Source organism: Solanum pennellii, chromosome 9 (assembly GCF_001406875.1).
Source record: "Solanum pennellii chromosome 9, SPENNV200".
Lineage (NCBI taxonomy): Eukaryota > Viridiplantae > Streptophyta > Magnoliopsida > Solanales > Solanaceae > Solanum > Solanum pennellii.
This window is the reverse complement of record NC_028645.1, coordinates 3,247,971-3,264,909: the sequence shown is the minus strand read 5'-3', so window position 1 is coordinate 3,264,909 and position 16,939 is coordinate 3,247,971. Positions and strand designations below refer to the sequence as shown.

The 16,939-nt window shown below is 28.9% G+C and overlaps 2 protein-coding genes across 2 annotated transcripts; both read right to left on the bottom strand.

The window, feature by feature from the left end:
* Positions 1 to 396: 396 nt before the first annotated feature.
* Positions 397 to 9,538, bottom strand: LOC107029474 (GDSL esterase/lipase At5g03610-like). Its single transcript, XM_015230898.2, has 5 exons — positions 9,409 to 9,538; positions 8,560 to 8,832; positions 6,225 to 6,499; positions 1,396 to 1,699; positions 397 to 732 (listed from the first exon to the last, which is right to left on the bottom strand). Exons 1-5 carry the CDS (start codon positions 9,449 to 9,451, stop codon positions 518 to 520), a joined length of 1,110 nt encoding a protein of 369 aa, XP_015086384.1. The 5' UTR covers positions 9,452 to 9,538; the 3' UTR covers positions 397 to 517.
* A 1,494-nt stretch (positions 9,539 to 11,032) lies between these two features.
* LOC107031409 (probable uridine nucleosidase 1) lies at positions 11,033 to 15,998 on the bottom strand. Its single transcript, XM_015232761.2, has 9 exons — positions 15,566 to 15,998; positions 13,792 to 13,907; positions 13,600 to 13,659; positions 13,127 to 13,309; positions 12,939 to 13,043; positions 12,310 to 12,406; positions 12,102 to 12,209; positions 11,713 to 11,848; positions 11,033 to 11,514 (listed from the first exon to the last, which is right to left on the bottom strand). The coding sequence occupies exons 1-9, from the start codon at positions 15,654 to 15,656 to the stop codon at positions 11,406 to 11,408; spliced, it is 1,005 nt and encodes a 334-aa protein (XP_015088247.1). The 5' UTR covers positions 15,657 to 15,998; the 3' UTR covers positions 11,033 to 11,405.
* Between the last annotated feature and the right edge of the window lie 941 nt (positions 15,999 to 16,939).

Here is a 16,939-nt window from a genome sequence, read left to right as displayed (position 1 = left end):
CTAGCTTTTGGGGTTGAATTAGACCTAAGTATCATATTTTTACATGATATCAGAGTCAAACTCATCTTAATTTGTTGTTCATCGATAATCGGCTCCATTTAGAAGTGTTCACGCTCCAATTGAAGTTAGGGCATGCGGGGAAATGCTAAAATGTCTCACATCAGTAGAGGAATTAAAATTTAATCTCCTTATATAGACTTGAACAAACTTCCCCTCATGAATTAGTTCCCGGTATCATACCTTACGGATATTTTATTAAGTTCATGCTAATTTTATGACAATATTCTTTTGAAATGAATATTTTAAAATAAATGTTTTTGATCGTCTAGACACAACGCGCAAATGTCTTTTAAATTTTATGATACCTTTAGAACTAACAAAGCATAACAACAAACATATTAAACAAACTAAACTTACAAAACTAGGAATTACATTTAATAATAAAAACACTAGAGCACACTGATTAAAATTAACAAAACTAGAAAATTAAATAAATAAAAACAATTAATTTAATAAACTAAAGGATTTTTTGAGTGAGGGTAGATTTCAAGTTAGTATAAACAGCATGCCATCCAGCTTCAGTAGGATGAACTCTGTCCCAAAAAAATGCAGATTTTGGATCATTGCAAACTGTATACATCTTTTCACCTTTAACATTCATACTTCCACATGAATATTTGTTGCTTATTCCCATACAACATGGCTTCAATGGCGTCTCGAACCTCGTGCTTCCTGTCAGACGAAATCAAGATTTTAAGTTTATGAATTCTGTATTCTCGAAATAGATAATGTGAAATATCCTCCAATATTTGTAATAATGTTAAAATTTGCTTGATTCTATAAGTTGACCTTATAATACTTGTGGTAATAGAAGGAAATTATGAATTTATCATCACCCCCCCCCCCAAACCCTACCCCTACTCCCTAGACTCGCCTTTTAGACATCCTCTGGTTAATATTCTCTAATTCAGATTCATGTCAGATAGATTTATTAAAAGAACAAAACGCTCTAAACTAAAAAATTCTACATTATTTGGAGGGACAACTTGGACCCAAAATCTCAACCATTATTCCACGACCTTGTCTATAGGGTTCTGAATGACATACAATAGATCTTTTCTCATTTAATAAGCCTTACAGTGTGCAATTCAAATAGTCGAGGTCCAAAAGCGGGGTATCAAACACACAACCTTACTTTCATTTAGTTTGATTTGAACCTCTCAAAACAAAAGAAAAATCACGCTAGGAAATGATTGGTGTATCAATCCAAACTATTGGACACTAGACCCACCCTATACATAGGCATGTCATAATTATGTGTTTCATTCAAAAGGATAAATTAGACTTTTTTTAAAAAAATATATTCTTTTAACGAAGCAGTGTCGAGTGACATACCTGGTACTCCTTTACTCGCCAAGACAGAGTTGAAAGAGCTAAAAAGATCAAGAATCACAAAAGTTGAACCCATTGTCTCATTGTTCAATTTTTCCACAGCTTGTTGCAATAGTGAATTGTGAAGATCCACAGCAATATTCTCAGTAGCATTGCATTGTTGAAATGAATTCAAAATTGTGCTTTGTGGAAGACATCCTAATGGTTCCAATGCTGTCACTGCTATCTTTTTGGCACCTAATTTATTGACTCTTTTCATGTTTACAACTAGTTGATTCACCACACTAGTTATGAAGGCAGGAATATCCTACAAAAAAAATAAAACAATTCATTTTATAAAATGTACGTGAAATCTGTGTTGCTCGGACTTTTCGAATAATGTTGTTGCAAGTCATGTTAGATCCTTTAAAAATGTAGTGTTTTTAGAGGACCCAACACATATAGGATGATATTTTTGAAGAGTCTAAGCAACATAGCATACATGTATTTAACAACATCACAAGTTAAAAGAAAATTGTGTTGCTCGGACTTTCCAAAATATGTTGTTGTCATCGTGTTAGATCTTCTGAAAAATGCATTATTTTTTGAAGGATATGACATACATAGGATGACAGTTTTAAAGAATTCGAGCAACATATAGTATAAATGCATATCAAAATGTAACGAAAATTTATGTTGTTCGAACTGTTTTAAAATGTTGTCGTACTTCTTGTGTTAGATCTTTCCAAAATTTATTATTATTGAAGGATCCAACATGTATATGATGACATTTTTAAAGAGTTCGAGCAACATATAGTATAAATACCTATTAACATGGAACGAAAATTTATGTTGTTCGAACTGTTTTAAAATATTATCGTACTTCTTGTGTTAGATCTTTCCAAAATTTATTATAATTAAAGGATCCAACATGTATATGATGACATTTATAAAGAGTCTAAGTAACATAGCATAGAATTCTTACTTAAATTCCCTAGAGAATGAAATTTCAAAGATGTATTAGTGTTTTCTTTCTTTTAAAATAATAATGTATTGAGAATTGTGTTTTCTTATATTATTTCATCAGATACCTATTACTTTTCATCTTCATATATACAAAATACTTTCATATAACCAACAAAACTCAAACATATTAGCCCTTTTTGTATCTAATGAAATTTTAACACGATATTCAAAATTATATTCACTTCATTAACCATCAACTATGACGTGAACCCATAACTTTCCGCCTAGACCTAAATTTATCTACGATCAACCACTTGTATATACTACTTGTGTCAATCGTTAGGTTAGACTATCATATCACACCATTTTGAAGTGTGATCCTTCCTCTACTACCGTACTATACAAGATATTTTGTGCATCACTTCTTCGCCCTTTTAATATAATAAGTAAGACTGACAGGATTTAAACTCGTGACATCTTCTGTCCAAAACAAACAAACTATCAAGTTATATGACATTATCTTCAATTGTTCCACAGTGTAATTTACCAAATACATTAATGAATTCATCTAGTTTATAGTGTAGTAGGTATAGGCAAGTTTAAGAGCCTGATTGGCTCAGCTTAAAAGCTGGTCAAACTGACTTAAAAGCTGATTTTTGACTTATTTAGTTGTTTGGCAATACTCAAAATAACTTATTTTAAGTTAAAAAAAACTTATTTTAAGCCAAAAGTTAAAAGCTGTGGTAGGGGAGCTTTTTTTTTTTAGCTTATAAGCTGTTTTAAGTTGACCACATTTTTATCTTTTTGCCCTTAATATTTTTATACAATCTCCAAATTACCCACGTAACCCTAACATCTCTTTCTTCCATTTTTCGCTTTTCACGTTTGGCTTAGCAACTTCAGCACTTTTATCCAAACACATAACTGCTTATTTTAAAAATAAGTTTCAGCACTTTCAAAAATACTTTTTTAAAGCTGCTTTTATTAAGCCCATCCAAACGGGCCCTAATTGTTTCAAAAATAATGAAATTTATTATACATAAAAATCCAAAAGAATTAGGTTGGTCAACATCTAAATTGGTGTCAGCAACCATTTAATATATACAAAGAGGCCCTTTCTATTCTACATTAAATATCAATTCTTCACTGAATATTTCAGTTCAAAGACTATAGTACTACCTTGACTTTTTATATTTTTTTTAAATCTCCATTCAAGATTTTATTCATAATTTATGAATATGACATGTTAGATAAGATAGCCATACAATCTAATAACAATAAGAGTTATTAAAGATACCTACAAAATATTATTTATATGACGCTCATGAAAAAGGACGAGTCAAATAAAAAATAGATAGATATCTACGTATAGTTGATAACTTTTAGAAAAAAAATATGCATGTAATATCATAGGTAAATTTTCACACCCAAAAGGTAAAGAAAAAAGAAATATAACATAAATTCACATAATATACACATTTTTATACACAATAATAATAAAATTCAAGAAATAAATTCGTAAAACTTATTGAGACTAAGCAAACAATACGTGTCATAAACCACAATCATAATAATCTCAAATTAACCAATTTTGTTTTTTTCTTGGTTTGATACATGAGGAAAATGGTGTATATATGTCACATCAAGAAAATAATATTTTTTTAAAAAAATAAAATCAAATACAATTTTTATGGTTAGCAATGATACACCAAATCCAGTACATTAGTGTATAGTAGCTGCAGGGCCTAGTATAATTTGTTTCATTGTGAAAATTATTGATTTGCACATAAAAATTTATTCTTTAACTTTGACTGAATATATAATTTAATAAAGAGATAATAATTTTAAAAGTTGTAATTTAAAAAAATTAAAAATGATTATGTAGTTATAAATCATATAATAACAGATAAAATGACATTTTAAAATTAAATTATCATCATATATTAAAATATGACGTTCATTTTAAAATCAATTAAAAAATATTGAAATTGATAAATGTAAAATCAATTAAAATGGGATACACTCTGTCATAGTTTTTTTTTTTAATCTAAAATTAATATCCCTTATTAAAAATGGGAGGGAATTCATTAATATTTACATCAAACCATATAACGGTAATATTATCATTTCAAATTTAAATTGTATACGTCATGAATATAAAAATATTTTGTACCACTAGGTTATTAGAAGGATATTATCAAATTACCATTTTTAAAAATAAGAGATTTGTAATCTTGAAACGAAATAAACAAATTATCTACTAAATAAAAATGACTTGATAGTGTAAAACTCTCTAATGTGTATATAATTTAAATTATATTTCTTCTGTCTCTATTTATAATATTTTATTTAAAAATTTCAAAAGAAAAACCAAACAAATTAAAAATTTCGAAACAAAATATTTTTTAAAAATTGTATAAAAATATTTTGTACCACTAGGTTATTAGAAGGATATTATCAAATTACCATTTTTAAAAATAAGAAATTTGTAATCTTGAAACGAAATAAACAAATTATCTACTAAATAAAAATGACTTGATAGTGTAAAACTCTCTAATGTGTATATAATTTAAATTTATATTTCTTCGGTCTCTATTTATAATATTTTATTTAAAAATTTCAAAAGAAAAACTAAACAAATTAAAATTTTGAAACAAAATATATTTTAAAAATTGTATAAAAATATTATACGTAATTTATTATACTATATAATTTAAAATATTTAAAAAATCATATAATATATCAAGATAAAAATATTATTTGACTTTTGAAATTGAAATGTGAAAACGTGTTAGTCCCACAATTTGAAAACTCAGAAGTAAAAAACAAAACGTATATCACATGGTCAAAATAAGAATTTTGATTTCAAAATATGTGTATAAAAGTGAACACAAGAATAATTTTTTAAAAAAAATCTGTATATAAATATATAAAAAAAATTGATTTAGTATGTAATGGATAAATTTCCCACCAAATATTTCAGATAAAATATATACACTCTTATAAATAAGTGCAAGTAGTATACTCTATATGACACGTGTACATTAAAAATATTGAAATATGTTTAAGAAAATATAAAAACAATTAAATACTAAACAATTCCTTTTTTATTTTTAGTCTAATTAAGTTTTAGTTGCCGGAGTCTTACGTTAATTAATATTTTATTCATCGATATCGATGAAAGGTAGCAAGTATTTTATAAAATTTATTAAATAAGAGTATTTAATTTTTTTATTTTCCAACCCTCCCTATCATAATAGTGCTTTTATTTATATCCTAACACGACTCGAACCCTTAATCTACCAATTGCTGCTAACATGACTCGAATTCTCAATCTAGCTATTGCTGCTAACTGACTCGAACCCTCAATCTGCCGATTGTTGCTAACATGACTCGAACCCTCAATCTACTTATTGCTGCTAACATGACTCGAACCCTCAATCTGCCGATTACTGCTAACATGACTCGAACCCTCAATCTACCGATTGCAACTAACATGACTCGAACCCTCAATCTACCGATTGCAACTAACATGACTCGAACCCTCAATCTACCGATTGCAACTAACATGATTCGAACCCTCAATCTACGATTGCTGCTAACATGACTTGAACCCTCAATCTACCGATTGCTGCTAACATGACTCAAGCTGCTAACATGATTCGAACTCTCAATCTACGATTGCTGCTAACATGACTTGAACCCTCAATCTACCGATTGCTGCTAACATGACTCGAACCCTCAATCTATCAATTGCTGCTGACATGACTCGAACCCTTAGTCTACCGATTACTGGTATTAGAGATGGCCAACCACTTATGCAAGCCTCACTTTATCTCATGCAAACTGACTCGACTATCACGATTATAAGTATTATATTAAAGTACCTGAACTGTACCACCATTAGCAAGGTAAGCACCATAATCATTTCCAGCAAGAGAAAGCAAGAACAATGAATATTGTTCAATATCTGCCTTTGTGTATACTGATTCAGCCATCAATTTTTGAAAAAAATCAATTTGAGTTGTCATATTTGGCTCTGGGACTGTAGTATTAAAAACACCAGTTCCTCCATAGGCAAAATTAATTCCATATTTTAGCCTATTTGTTGCATATTTCATCCATCTATATGGTATTGGTGATTTCAATCCCAAGAATTTTGCTGTTTTGTGCATTCAAAAAAACAATTAAAATTACATCAGATCACTCAAAAAATATCGATATGTAATTATTTATAAAGAGTGAGAATAGTAAACTTAAATATTAGATAAATTATCTACTACGTCGATAGAGAAAGACGACGATAACAATAATAACATTAACATGCCCAATATCGTCTATACACAGATCTTACTCTAGAGAGACTATTTAATTTCCAATCGACAATAGATAAAGATGATTGAAAAATGAGATCTAGAAAAAATAAAATACATACAAATTTTACGCTAGAGAGATTACTTAATTTCCAACGGACAATATATAAAGATGATCGATATGGTATAAAATTTATTTACATAATTGATGAATATTAATTAATTAAATTCACACCTAAGGACGTATCGACTTTATGGTTCATAAAATAGATTGAAAATCATGAAATTTTATATTATCGAAGGCAAAAATTATTAATCACTTCTTCTCATTATTTTGTCTAAATCTTGAAAGAGAGTTACAAATTTACTCAAAGGTAATCACAATTAGAAAAAAATTAGTCATATGTGTAAACCTATTTAAACGATACTCCATCCGTCCGAAAATTTTTGTCATGTTGCGCTTATCGAAAGTCAATTCGACTAATATTCAAAGGTAAATTAGATCACATTAATTCGATATTTTAACAAAAAAATTAGATATTCTAAAACTATATGAAAAGTACTATAAATTACAATTTTTTTTTCATATTAATATGATGAAAAAATGCATCTTAAAATGTTAGTCAAATTTTTTGTAATTTAACTCTAAAAATAAAAATCATGACAAATAATACCGTCCAATTTTTTCAACAGACACATGTCATTTAACATTACTTAAGGTGCCTCCAATAAAATCTTGACAAATAAAATTATTCAATAAACGTAATGATTTTTTATTATAAAATTAATCAAAATGCGTATAATTTGACTCAAACATTTACCTAACTTTTTTTTAAAAAACCTAAACTCAAAGACTTAGCATGAGAGTTTGGTAGAATAAATTATAATAAGTAGGCAAAACAAAAGTGGCAAGATAATGACAATAACAATTAATTAAAAAAAAAAGGAAGCTCAGTTTAGCACTAATTAATTTTTTTCATAATGTCATACTTTAACATATAAAGCAACATATTTATTATAGTTTTTTTTTAAATAAAAAAAGGTATTTTTGTTTATTTTTTTATTATTGATATAGAAAAGTAATTATGATATTCTGACAAGAAAATGCAGAAAAAGAAACAAAAGTAGGAATAATGCAACATGTCTAGCCCCAGCAAAAAAGCATACAATGCAAAAAGAAATATACTCATTAACAACCCACTATAGAAAAAAGAGAAATAAATTAAAAAAAAATTAACTTGATATTTAATATATATATTAAAATCTAATTAAATTTAAATTTGTACATATAAAAATATCACATTAAAAATAAAATCAAAAATTTTAATTAAATATAAATAAATACTTTTCTTTCGACACAACCATTATCGATAAAAAATAAATCTTTAATATAAACAAAAAGTTGAAATACAGATATAAAGATAAAGTGAACACAATGATGAAAAAGAGCATGGGGAGAAGCAAAAAAAAAAAAGATTAGGATTAATCCCAGATTTTTTTTTTATAATTTTCTTATATTAATGTATTTTATTTGAAAAAATTAATTTCTTTATTTTCATAAATTAAAATAAAATTGCCTATTTTGATATTTTGTAATTTACGTAACATTATTTATCTAAATATACATGTCAAATACATTTTTTTTTAAAAAAAACTAATGAATTATGACTAAAATCTAATTAAAATTACTAAAACTAAATAATTGATTTGAACCACACACATACTTAAATTGATTTTTAATATTTCAAAGTCATAAATATTTGTACAAACTAAAAATCAAATAATCTTTTAAAAATATATGCCACGTCAAATAAAATGGATGAAGTGACTTTTTAAACAACATACTCTTATGATAGTAAATATTTACTTAAACTTCGTATCGAGTCAAATATTAATACGTGTAATTTACCTAGGTAATCGGTGAGAACACGTCCATCGGAAAACCTGCCGGAGGGCTTGCCGGGAAAAGTGAGACCATAAGGTTGTTTCCAAGAATTAGCCATTGATTTTCTATTATTACCAGTATCAGCATAAGAATCTCCAAATACAAATATTTTTGTTGGTTTAAAATTATAAAATTGGTGATCTTTTTGGTCATTTTTGTAATTTTTTGGGTTATTCTGGTGACGGTGGTGGTGATGATGATAGCGCGAACCTTCAACTCGAACACCCCATAAAAATCCTGTAAAAAATACAACAATAAAAAAAAATAGAGTATTATTGTACAAATTCTATACACTGACGATAATAATAACATATTTCAAAAGGGCAAGGATAGAGTCAGAATCATATTATTTGTACGTAGTTAAAATTATATTTTTATGTAAATATAATAAATGCTGAACAATCTTCGTCTTTTTTGTATCGTTACATATCATAACAAGTACGCAACACTTACTCCTACACCTATCTTGTTGATATAACTCGACTCAAATTAAAGCATTTCAAGATAGATTTTAAAAAAAAACTTACAATAATAATGAAGAAAAATTCTATATACTGACAATAAAAAAAATTAAAATATAATTGGAGTTGAATCATATGTTAAACTACATTTATAATTAAAGCTACATCGATAGAAAGGTGATCAATTAAACACGAAATATCTTTAAATCTTGTATCTTTTGATAAAATTCTTGATTTTGTCGAAATATTTATTATATTACGATCATGAAAATTTTGATTTCGTTATTACTAATAATGTAAAAAAAATTATAATTATACTGACGAGATATATAACGTAAATTAAAAAGTGTACCTGTGATGAAGATGGAGAAAATGAAGAAGTTAGAGATCTTCATGGAGATTTTGTTTTGAATAGAGTGAAGAAAATGGGGGAAAAAGAAGAAATAGTGAGATTCTATTTGAGAATTATAAACTTATTTATAGATATGATAAATAAATAAAATAATAAAGAATATGAGGGGGACATTTATTGGTGGAGTATAATTTGTTTTATTTTTTTAATAAAATAAATAAAATAATAATAATTGGAACTTTACCAATTTAAGTAAAGGACCATTTGGTCAGTGGCACAAAGTCATGAAAAATGTTTTATTAAGTTTTTTATTTTTCATATTCACATTGGTGGGTTTCTTTTTTTTTTTTAAAAAAAAATAGAAAATTATCCATAATGCAAAAGATGGGTAAATTCTTTTCTACAATTTTTTTTAAAAAATATTAGTATTACTTAGAGAATTATTTTTTTTTAAAAAAAATTATGATCGTACTTGGATCAATTTGTGTTTAAAATATGTCAACTATAGTTTAACTTTTTCTTTATAACTATGTTATTTGTTTTCGATATTTTTTTTAATAGTGAATATATAACAAAACATGAAAGTTCTGTTTTATAAAAAGTATGATTATTAAAGTTACGATAAAAAAGTTTGACTAGAGGTATAAAGAGATTAGTTATTTTGAATCAATATGAAGAAGTTTGTATAACATTTTTTTTCTCGTGATCAGAGGCGGATGGACGATTCTAATTGAGTGTCTAAATATAACACATTTTACCCAATCAGATTACTTATAAAGTAATTATTGAAAATCTATTGAACGAGGTGAATTGATAAGATAATAATAAATGATAAAAAAAATTTTACGACAGATTAGATTATATTATATTTAATGATATATCAAATCAAATTAATGTATTGTCAATGTCAGCAATGATTGGGCCAATATGGGCTGGAATATTACTTAGCCCAAGTGCTTCAGGCCCAAATGACATATTAAAGTTGTCCAAAATGAAGTTGAAATATTGGAGATCTTAAAATATATTATATATAATGAGATTTTATTTTATTTTTCGAAAAACACAAATGATTTTAGAGTTGCTTGGAAGTTATAATCATTAAGAAAATTGGTTAAGTAATATTCATCTCTATACTAAAACTTTGCTTATTAAATGGAAAAGAAAATTAAAGTTTGCACGTAAACGTGAACATAGAAGAAAAAAAATATTAAAAAGGTAACTTTAATAAATCAAATGAGTTTGTCTTTTTTGCTTAATATTATATTTCCAACTATAAAAAAACGTTTTATTAACGATATCATTTATCTGGATATTTTTTTATTGTCTTAATAGATTATTATTATTATAAATAATATATGAAAAATCAATTCTAACAAACTTTTTCTATAATAGTAAAATTGTTATAGAGATTCCAAATTATATTTGCATTTGATACTGAACCAAAATTTTATTTGTGAGTACTCTTAAAACATATTACTTAATTATGAAAAGATTATCCTAAAATTCATTTTCTTCTTTCCCATAAAGAGTAAAGGAAAATCAAGTAAAATTCACATAGTATATACCAAGAATTTCGTTGTTTCTAAAGCTCGAACTAGAAACCTCTGATTAAACATGACATCAATAGCAACAGAGTGAAAATATAGTATATACCAAGAATTTCGTCGTTTCTAAAGCTTGAACTAGAAACCTCTGGTTAAACATGACATCAATAGCAACGGAGTAGAAATATCGATCCGAAACAAAAAATCAAGAAAAAAATGAAAGGAAGTATAACTATATACTACCCTATTTTCAATGTGAATACATACATGAAAATGACCTCCATTTTATAAGCCTTTTACATAATTCTCAGAACTGAGGTTTATTTAGTTGCAAGGAATGGAGGAAAAATGAAGATTAAGAACAATTGCTGTAATAGATGTTAGAAAACACGACGTTCCTCGATCTCCCGAGCAGGATTCACACGTTGAAGAGAACGATAAATCCAATGGTAATCACGGTTTCATTAACGTATTCTTTATATAATCCAGAACTTCGTCCACATCAACTGTCCACGCAACTGAAACCGGGGAATAATCTGTCCAAGGATTGCTCGTATTCCACCTAGTTATAACGATTTATTAGTTCTAATACAAAGTTTGGAGCTATAGGCAAAAAAAAAGTTCAAATACTTTGTGTTGCTCAGACTCTTCAAAAATGTTGACAGACGAATCTCCGTGAGTAGTGCATTTTTGGAGGATCTGACATGGTATGGCAACATTTTTAGGAGTACTCCGAGTAACATAGAAAGAAAATACTTACTTCTTTAGCCCTTGGTCCATTAAGGTGTGTCCAACGCAGATACCTTGTGTCTCAACCCTCACGACGCCCTTCTTGAAGGTGAAAAGTTCAGGCCGAACTAGTGCAGCAAAGCTAACAGGATCGTGTAGGAAAATACCTGCAAAGAGGATGGCGTATTATTATCAGTGGTAGTGCCTGACCTATGTTACTTGGACTCTTCAAAAATGTCGTCAGGTGCATGTTGTATCCTCTAAAAGTGGTGCATTTTTGGAGGACCCGACACAAGTGTGGCAACATTTTTGAAGAGTCTGAGCGCCAATTGATAAGAGATGATCACGAGATAAATGCAAGAAAGTGGTTTGAAAAGCATTGTCGGTCATCCAAAAACAATATAAGAACACAGAAGTTACCATAGACACCGTCTGATTTCACGTGCCAATCACGGTAAAATTTGCACATATCGCACACAAATTTAGCGTATTTTCCTTTGGATTGCTTTAGTTCTTCAAGATCAGCATCTAAAAGCAGCGAAGCACTCTTATTTAAGAGGTGAACAAAATTAACAATTAAAGGAGCAAAAAATAGAAGCATACGACATATTTAAGCGGTGAAATTCACCTTTCAATTTGACTTGAGTTGTAATGTTGATGCCAACAACGTCAATATTTGCCCCCGATGTAAACACAACATCAGCAGCCTCAGGGTCCCCATATATCTGCTTCGTCAGAAAACTAAGCAAATGAGTGAACAGTAATACATTGGATCATTGAATACAACAAAGACCGCTTCTTCAGCTTTGCCTAATGAACATGAACATGCAAAAAATGTTGAGCTTGTCAAAAATATGAAATGATGTAAATACACAAGAATTCGTAGTATTTCTGCTAACATAATGCAAAAAAGGACCCATATTACACTCGAATACAAGGAGAACTTGTTGTCTGCTAAACATTTCTACATAGTACATGGTAAATATTAAAGAAAGACGTCTAAGCACAGAAATACAGGACCAAACAACAACATAAACATGCTTCCACATTATAAGACATTACAACAACAGCATGCCAAATGTAATCTCACAGATGAGGTCTAGGAAGGGAGGTGTGCACGCAGACCTTACCAAAAGGTTGTGCCCGATAGACCATTGGCTCAAAAAAGCATATCAACACAGGTTTGAAAAAGGAACTGTAAAAAGCATTGTGAATATTATAGTATTTATATACCCCATCGGGAAAGAAATCACCTACATTTGCTTCTGCGGCAGGATTAACATTTCCTAAAGCAAAGAAGGAACCACCGAGAACAACCACTCTCTTCACCTTGCTTGCAAAGGTTGAGTCCCTCTTGACAGCCTAATCAACAGATAAAATGAAATTTTGTAAACAAGGTGAAATCAGAAACTTCAAAGTTGTGGAAGTTTTGAGATACAACATACCAACGCCAAGTTTGTCAATGGTCCCAGTGCAAGTATCGACACTTCACCAGGATATTCAGAAACTTTTTCCACCAAGAATTCAGATGCAGATTTGTCGATTTTCTTTGAGTTTGGAGAAGGTAAGAATAAGTTGCCTAATCCATCTGAGCCATGAACAAAGTCTGCAACACGTGGTTCCCCTCCCTATAGCAAGAAACAAGAGTTAGGTGACAATGTGTTGAGAAGCTACAAGGGAGAAAGGAAACTAAGAATAAACTAAACAAAAATAATCGTGTAGCAATTATCGTTTTTACACTTTCATCTATTCTAATATATATCTACACAGTAGAATTTTTAAAAAAAATTAGCTTCATGTTAGGTATCTTCAAGTGATGCTGCAATCACTTGTATCTTTGGAATAGCATGTGAGATTGCAAAGAGAATAAATTGTTGCTGTCAGAAGGGATATACGGTAAAACTAAAAACAAAATTACCTTTAGAGGTTCAGGGCTACCCTCTGCCACGGGAACATCCGGATATCCTGCAGCTTCACACTATCATTTTGCAAATTAAGTTAAAGAAGTAATTGATCAAGAACTTGATCCATAAACATGTAGTAGATGGAAATTGTAAACATGATGAAAGGAGAGAAATTTACATATATACAAATAAAATAAAAAACATACCAAAAGTAAAGCATTTCGTGTAGCATCTTTTGTGGTAACGTTGCCAAATATTGTAGTCAAGCCTATGATCTCAACTTCTGGTGTCTGAAATGCCATTAGTATTGTCATACTGTCATCTGTTATCACCGAAAACAAAATGATTTCTAAGTTACAAGTCCAGAGTGATGTTACAGATTGTTACTAGTTAAGAGTGAGTACTACATATACAAAGTTTGCAAACTAAAATTCTACCATAGTAATTACCGAAAAATCAAGAGAACTATAGAAGCTACCTCGTGAGATTTATCATACTATAATATGATTTCTTATGTGCCTATGTGTTAGTACTATCTCCCGATTTTTTTATGAAAGTCACAAAACATTCATTGACTAAAAGAAGTTTCGAAATTAGAAATCATCATATACAATGTTAATTTCATACTTTCATATATTAAAAGTACAGCTAATTTAGGATGACTAAAAGCTACTTTATCTCCAAGATTCTTTTCAAAACAAACTGAAACAATCCCAAAATTCACAAGTTCCAAAAGAATGAGAATATATTCTATCTGATTATTGTTTATCAAAATGGACCCAATAAAGTAACTTGGACCCCTTTTATATATAGATTCTGCCCTTCACTTTGCACTTTTAACAACAAAAAAGAAGAATCTTCAAGTACACAAAACTGAATCCCCGAAAAGATACCACATTCACATAAGAGCTCCCAAAACAATACAAAATTTCCCAAAATGTCATCTAGTTGTCTAAGAAACTCAAAACCCGATTCTAATCAAACAAACAATTCAGCTGAAAAAATAACTAAAAATTTCAACTTTAAATTCATCCATGAAAAAAGAATGCCCAAATTCAAGACACTGAAAGAAAGAATACTGAAATTTGCTAAAGTTCCCAACTTTAAACAAAGGGTAGAACATTTAACCAAAAATTTATCTAAGAAAATCGAAACACAATTACCATCAAATAATTTTTTTACTAAACGTCTCGACATTAAATTCATTCATGAAAAACAAACAGCACCCAAATTCAAGAAGCTGGAAAAAAATGCTGAAATTAGCTAAAGTTCCCAACTTTAAACAAAAGGGTCATCTATTTGTCTGACATAATCAAGACCAAATTACCATCACATAAACAATTCGCCAAGAGACTATCTAAAACAACCTCTCTACCTCCAAAGTAGGGGTAAGGTCTGCGTTAACCCTACCCTCAAGTGGGGTCTATCGGACAACCTCTCCACCTCCCAAAGTAGGGTAAGGTCTGCGTTCACCCTACCCTCTCTAGACCCCACTTGTGAGGTCTATTGGAAACAACTTCTAGCTCCCAAAGTAGAGATAAGGTTTGCGTTCACCCTACCCTCTCTAGACCGCACTTCTAGGGTCTATTGGAAACAACTATCTACCTCCTAAAGTAGGAATAAGGTCTGCGTTCACCCTGCTCTCTTCGTACCCCACTTGTGGGGTCTATCAGAAACAACTCTCTACTTCCCAAGGTATCCTCTCCAGACCCCATCAAATAACAATTCAGCCAATCACTAAGACTCTCAACATTAAACTCATTCATGAAAAAACAACCAACACCCAAAATTCAAGAAACAGAATAAATAGCTAAAAATCTCAACTTTAAACAAAAGGGACTCTCTATTTCTCCAACAAAATCAAAACCCCATTAACATTAACTAAACAATTAGCTAAAATTCACAGAAAAAATTGCAGAAATTTACTAAAGTTGCCAACTTTAAACAAATTTATTCTTAGGGTAAGAAGAATTTTCTTACCAATACCAGGATCAGTATCAATAATAATCTTTTCACGTTGCTTAGCAAAAGAATTGTTGGAATCCACCAAATCACCATCACAAATCGACATTCTTGAAAAGTTTTCAAGAATTCAAAAGGGAAACTTTTTTGAAGAGAAAAAGAAAAAGGGGAATCTTGGGACCTAGCAAGACAATTAAAAGTGCAATATGATAACAAAAATCAAATCATATAATAAGAAAAAAAAATTAAAAATTTTGGGATTTATTAATTAGTGAAAAAAAGGATAAGAATTTGTAAGAGCCAGCTCTGATTATGAGCTGAATTTTCTTTTAAAAAACTCAGCTCCTTTTTTTCTTTCTTTTTTTTTTTCCTTTTCTTGTTTTATAGAGTTGTGTTATATGTGAAATTTATATGAGTTTGGGAAAGAAAAGTAGATAAGAATATGTGGATCCTAATTTGATTCCCTAGTAGTTTTCACTCGATATTTAATATTTGTTTATTTTCGTAAAATTTTATATAAATATTATGGACAAAAGTCGATACATAATTTGAAATTTGTAGATTTTTAAAAAATCTTATATTAATATATAATTATGATTGAATAAAATAATATCTTAATTTGATGATTCACATTGTGTTCTCTTTGATTTTTTTTACTCGCCATCTGATATTTGAAAATTAAAACTATTTGTTTTTAAAGGCTCAAATTAAAGACCTCATATTGATGGTATAGTCATGTAAGTGTATTCAGAATTTGAAGATTATGCATTTCTATAACAATAGTTGATAAATTGGCATTCTAACTTGATCCTTATTGTGCTCTCTTTGTTTTTTTTTTACGCTCGGGATCTAATATTAAAAAAATAGATTCAAAATTTAAAGTTCATAAATTATTGCATCGATCTGAAGTCAATTATATACAATAACATTTGAGCAAATTGGTATTGGTATCCTAATTTGATTCACATTCCCTTTGAGTTTTTTTTACCTGGCGTTCAGAATCCAAAAAATTAAAAACGATTGTATTTTTAGAATTCAAATTTAAGACTTCATGTTGATTTTATCAAGAGAATTTATAATTTTATACCACAGCATATTTTCTTTGATTAAATCACTTAGAAAATAAGACCAAAATACATGGTGTGAAATTTCATTCTTTATATGGGTTTCTTTCCCTCACAATAACTATGAATGTTATGACTATTATAGACAAACTTATTTTTTTATATGGATTAAGAGAGCTCTAGATTTAATTTAATATACAAAATTGGATTTGATTTATATTTTATTCAATTTTTCTTTGATCAATATGTTGATCCAAAAACACAATATTTAACCCAATTAAGATCTTTGTATGTTATGTGAATTTAGGAGTTTTAATTTGATTGATAA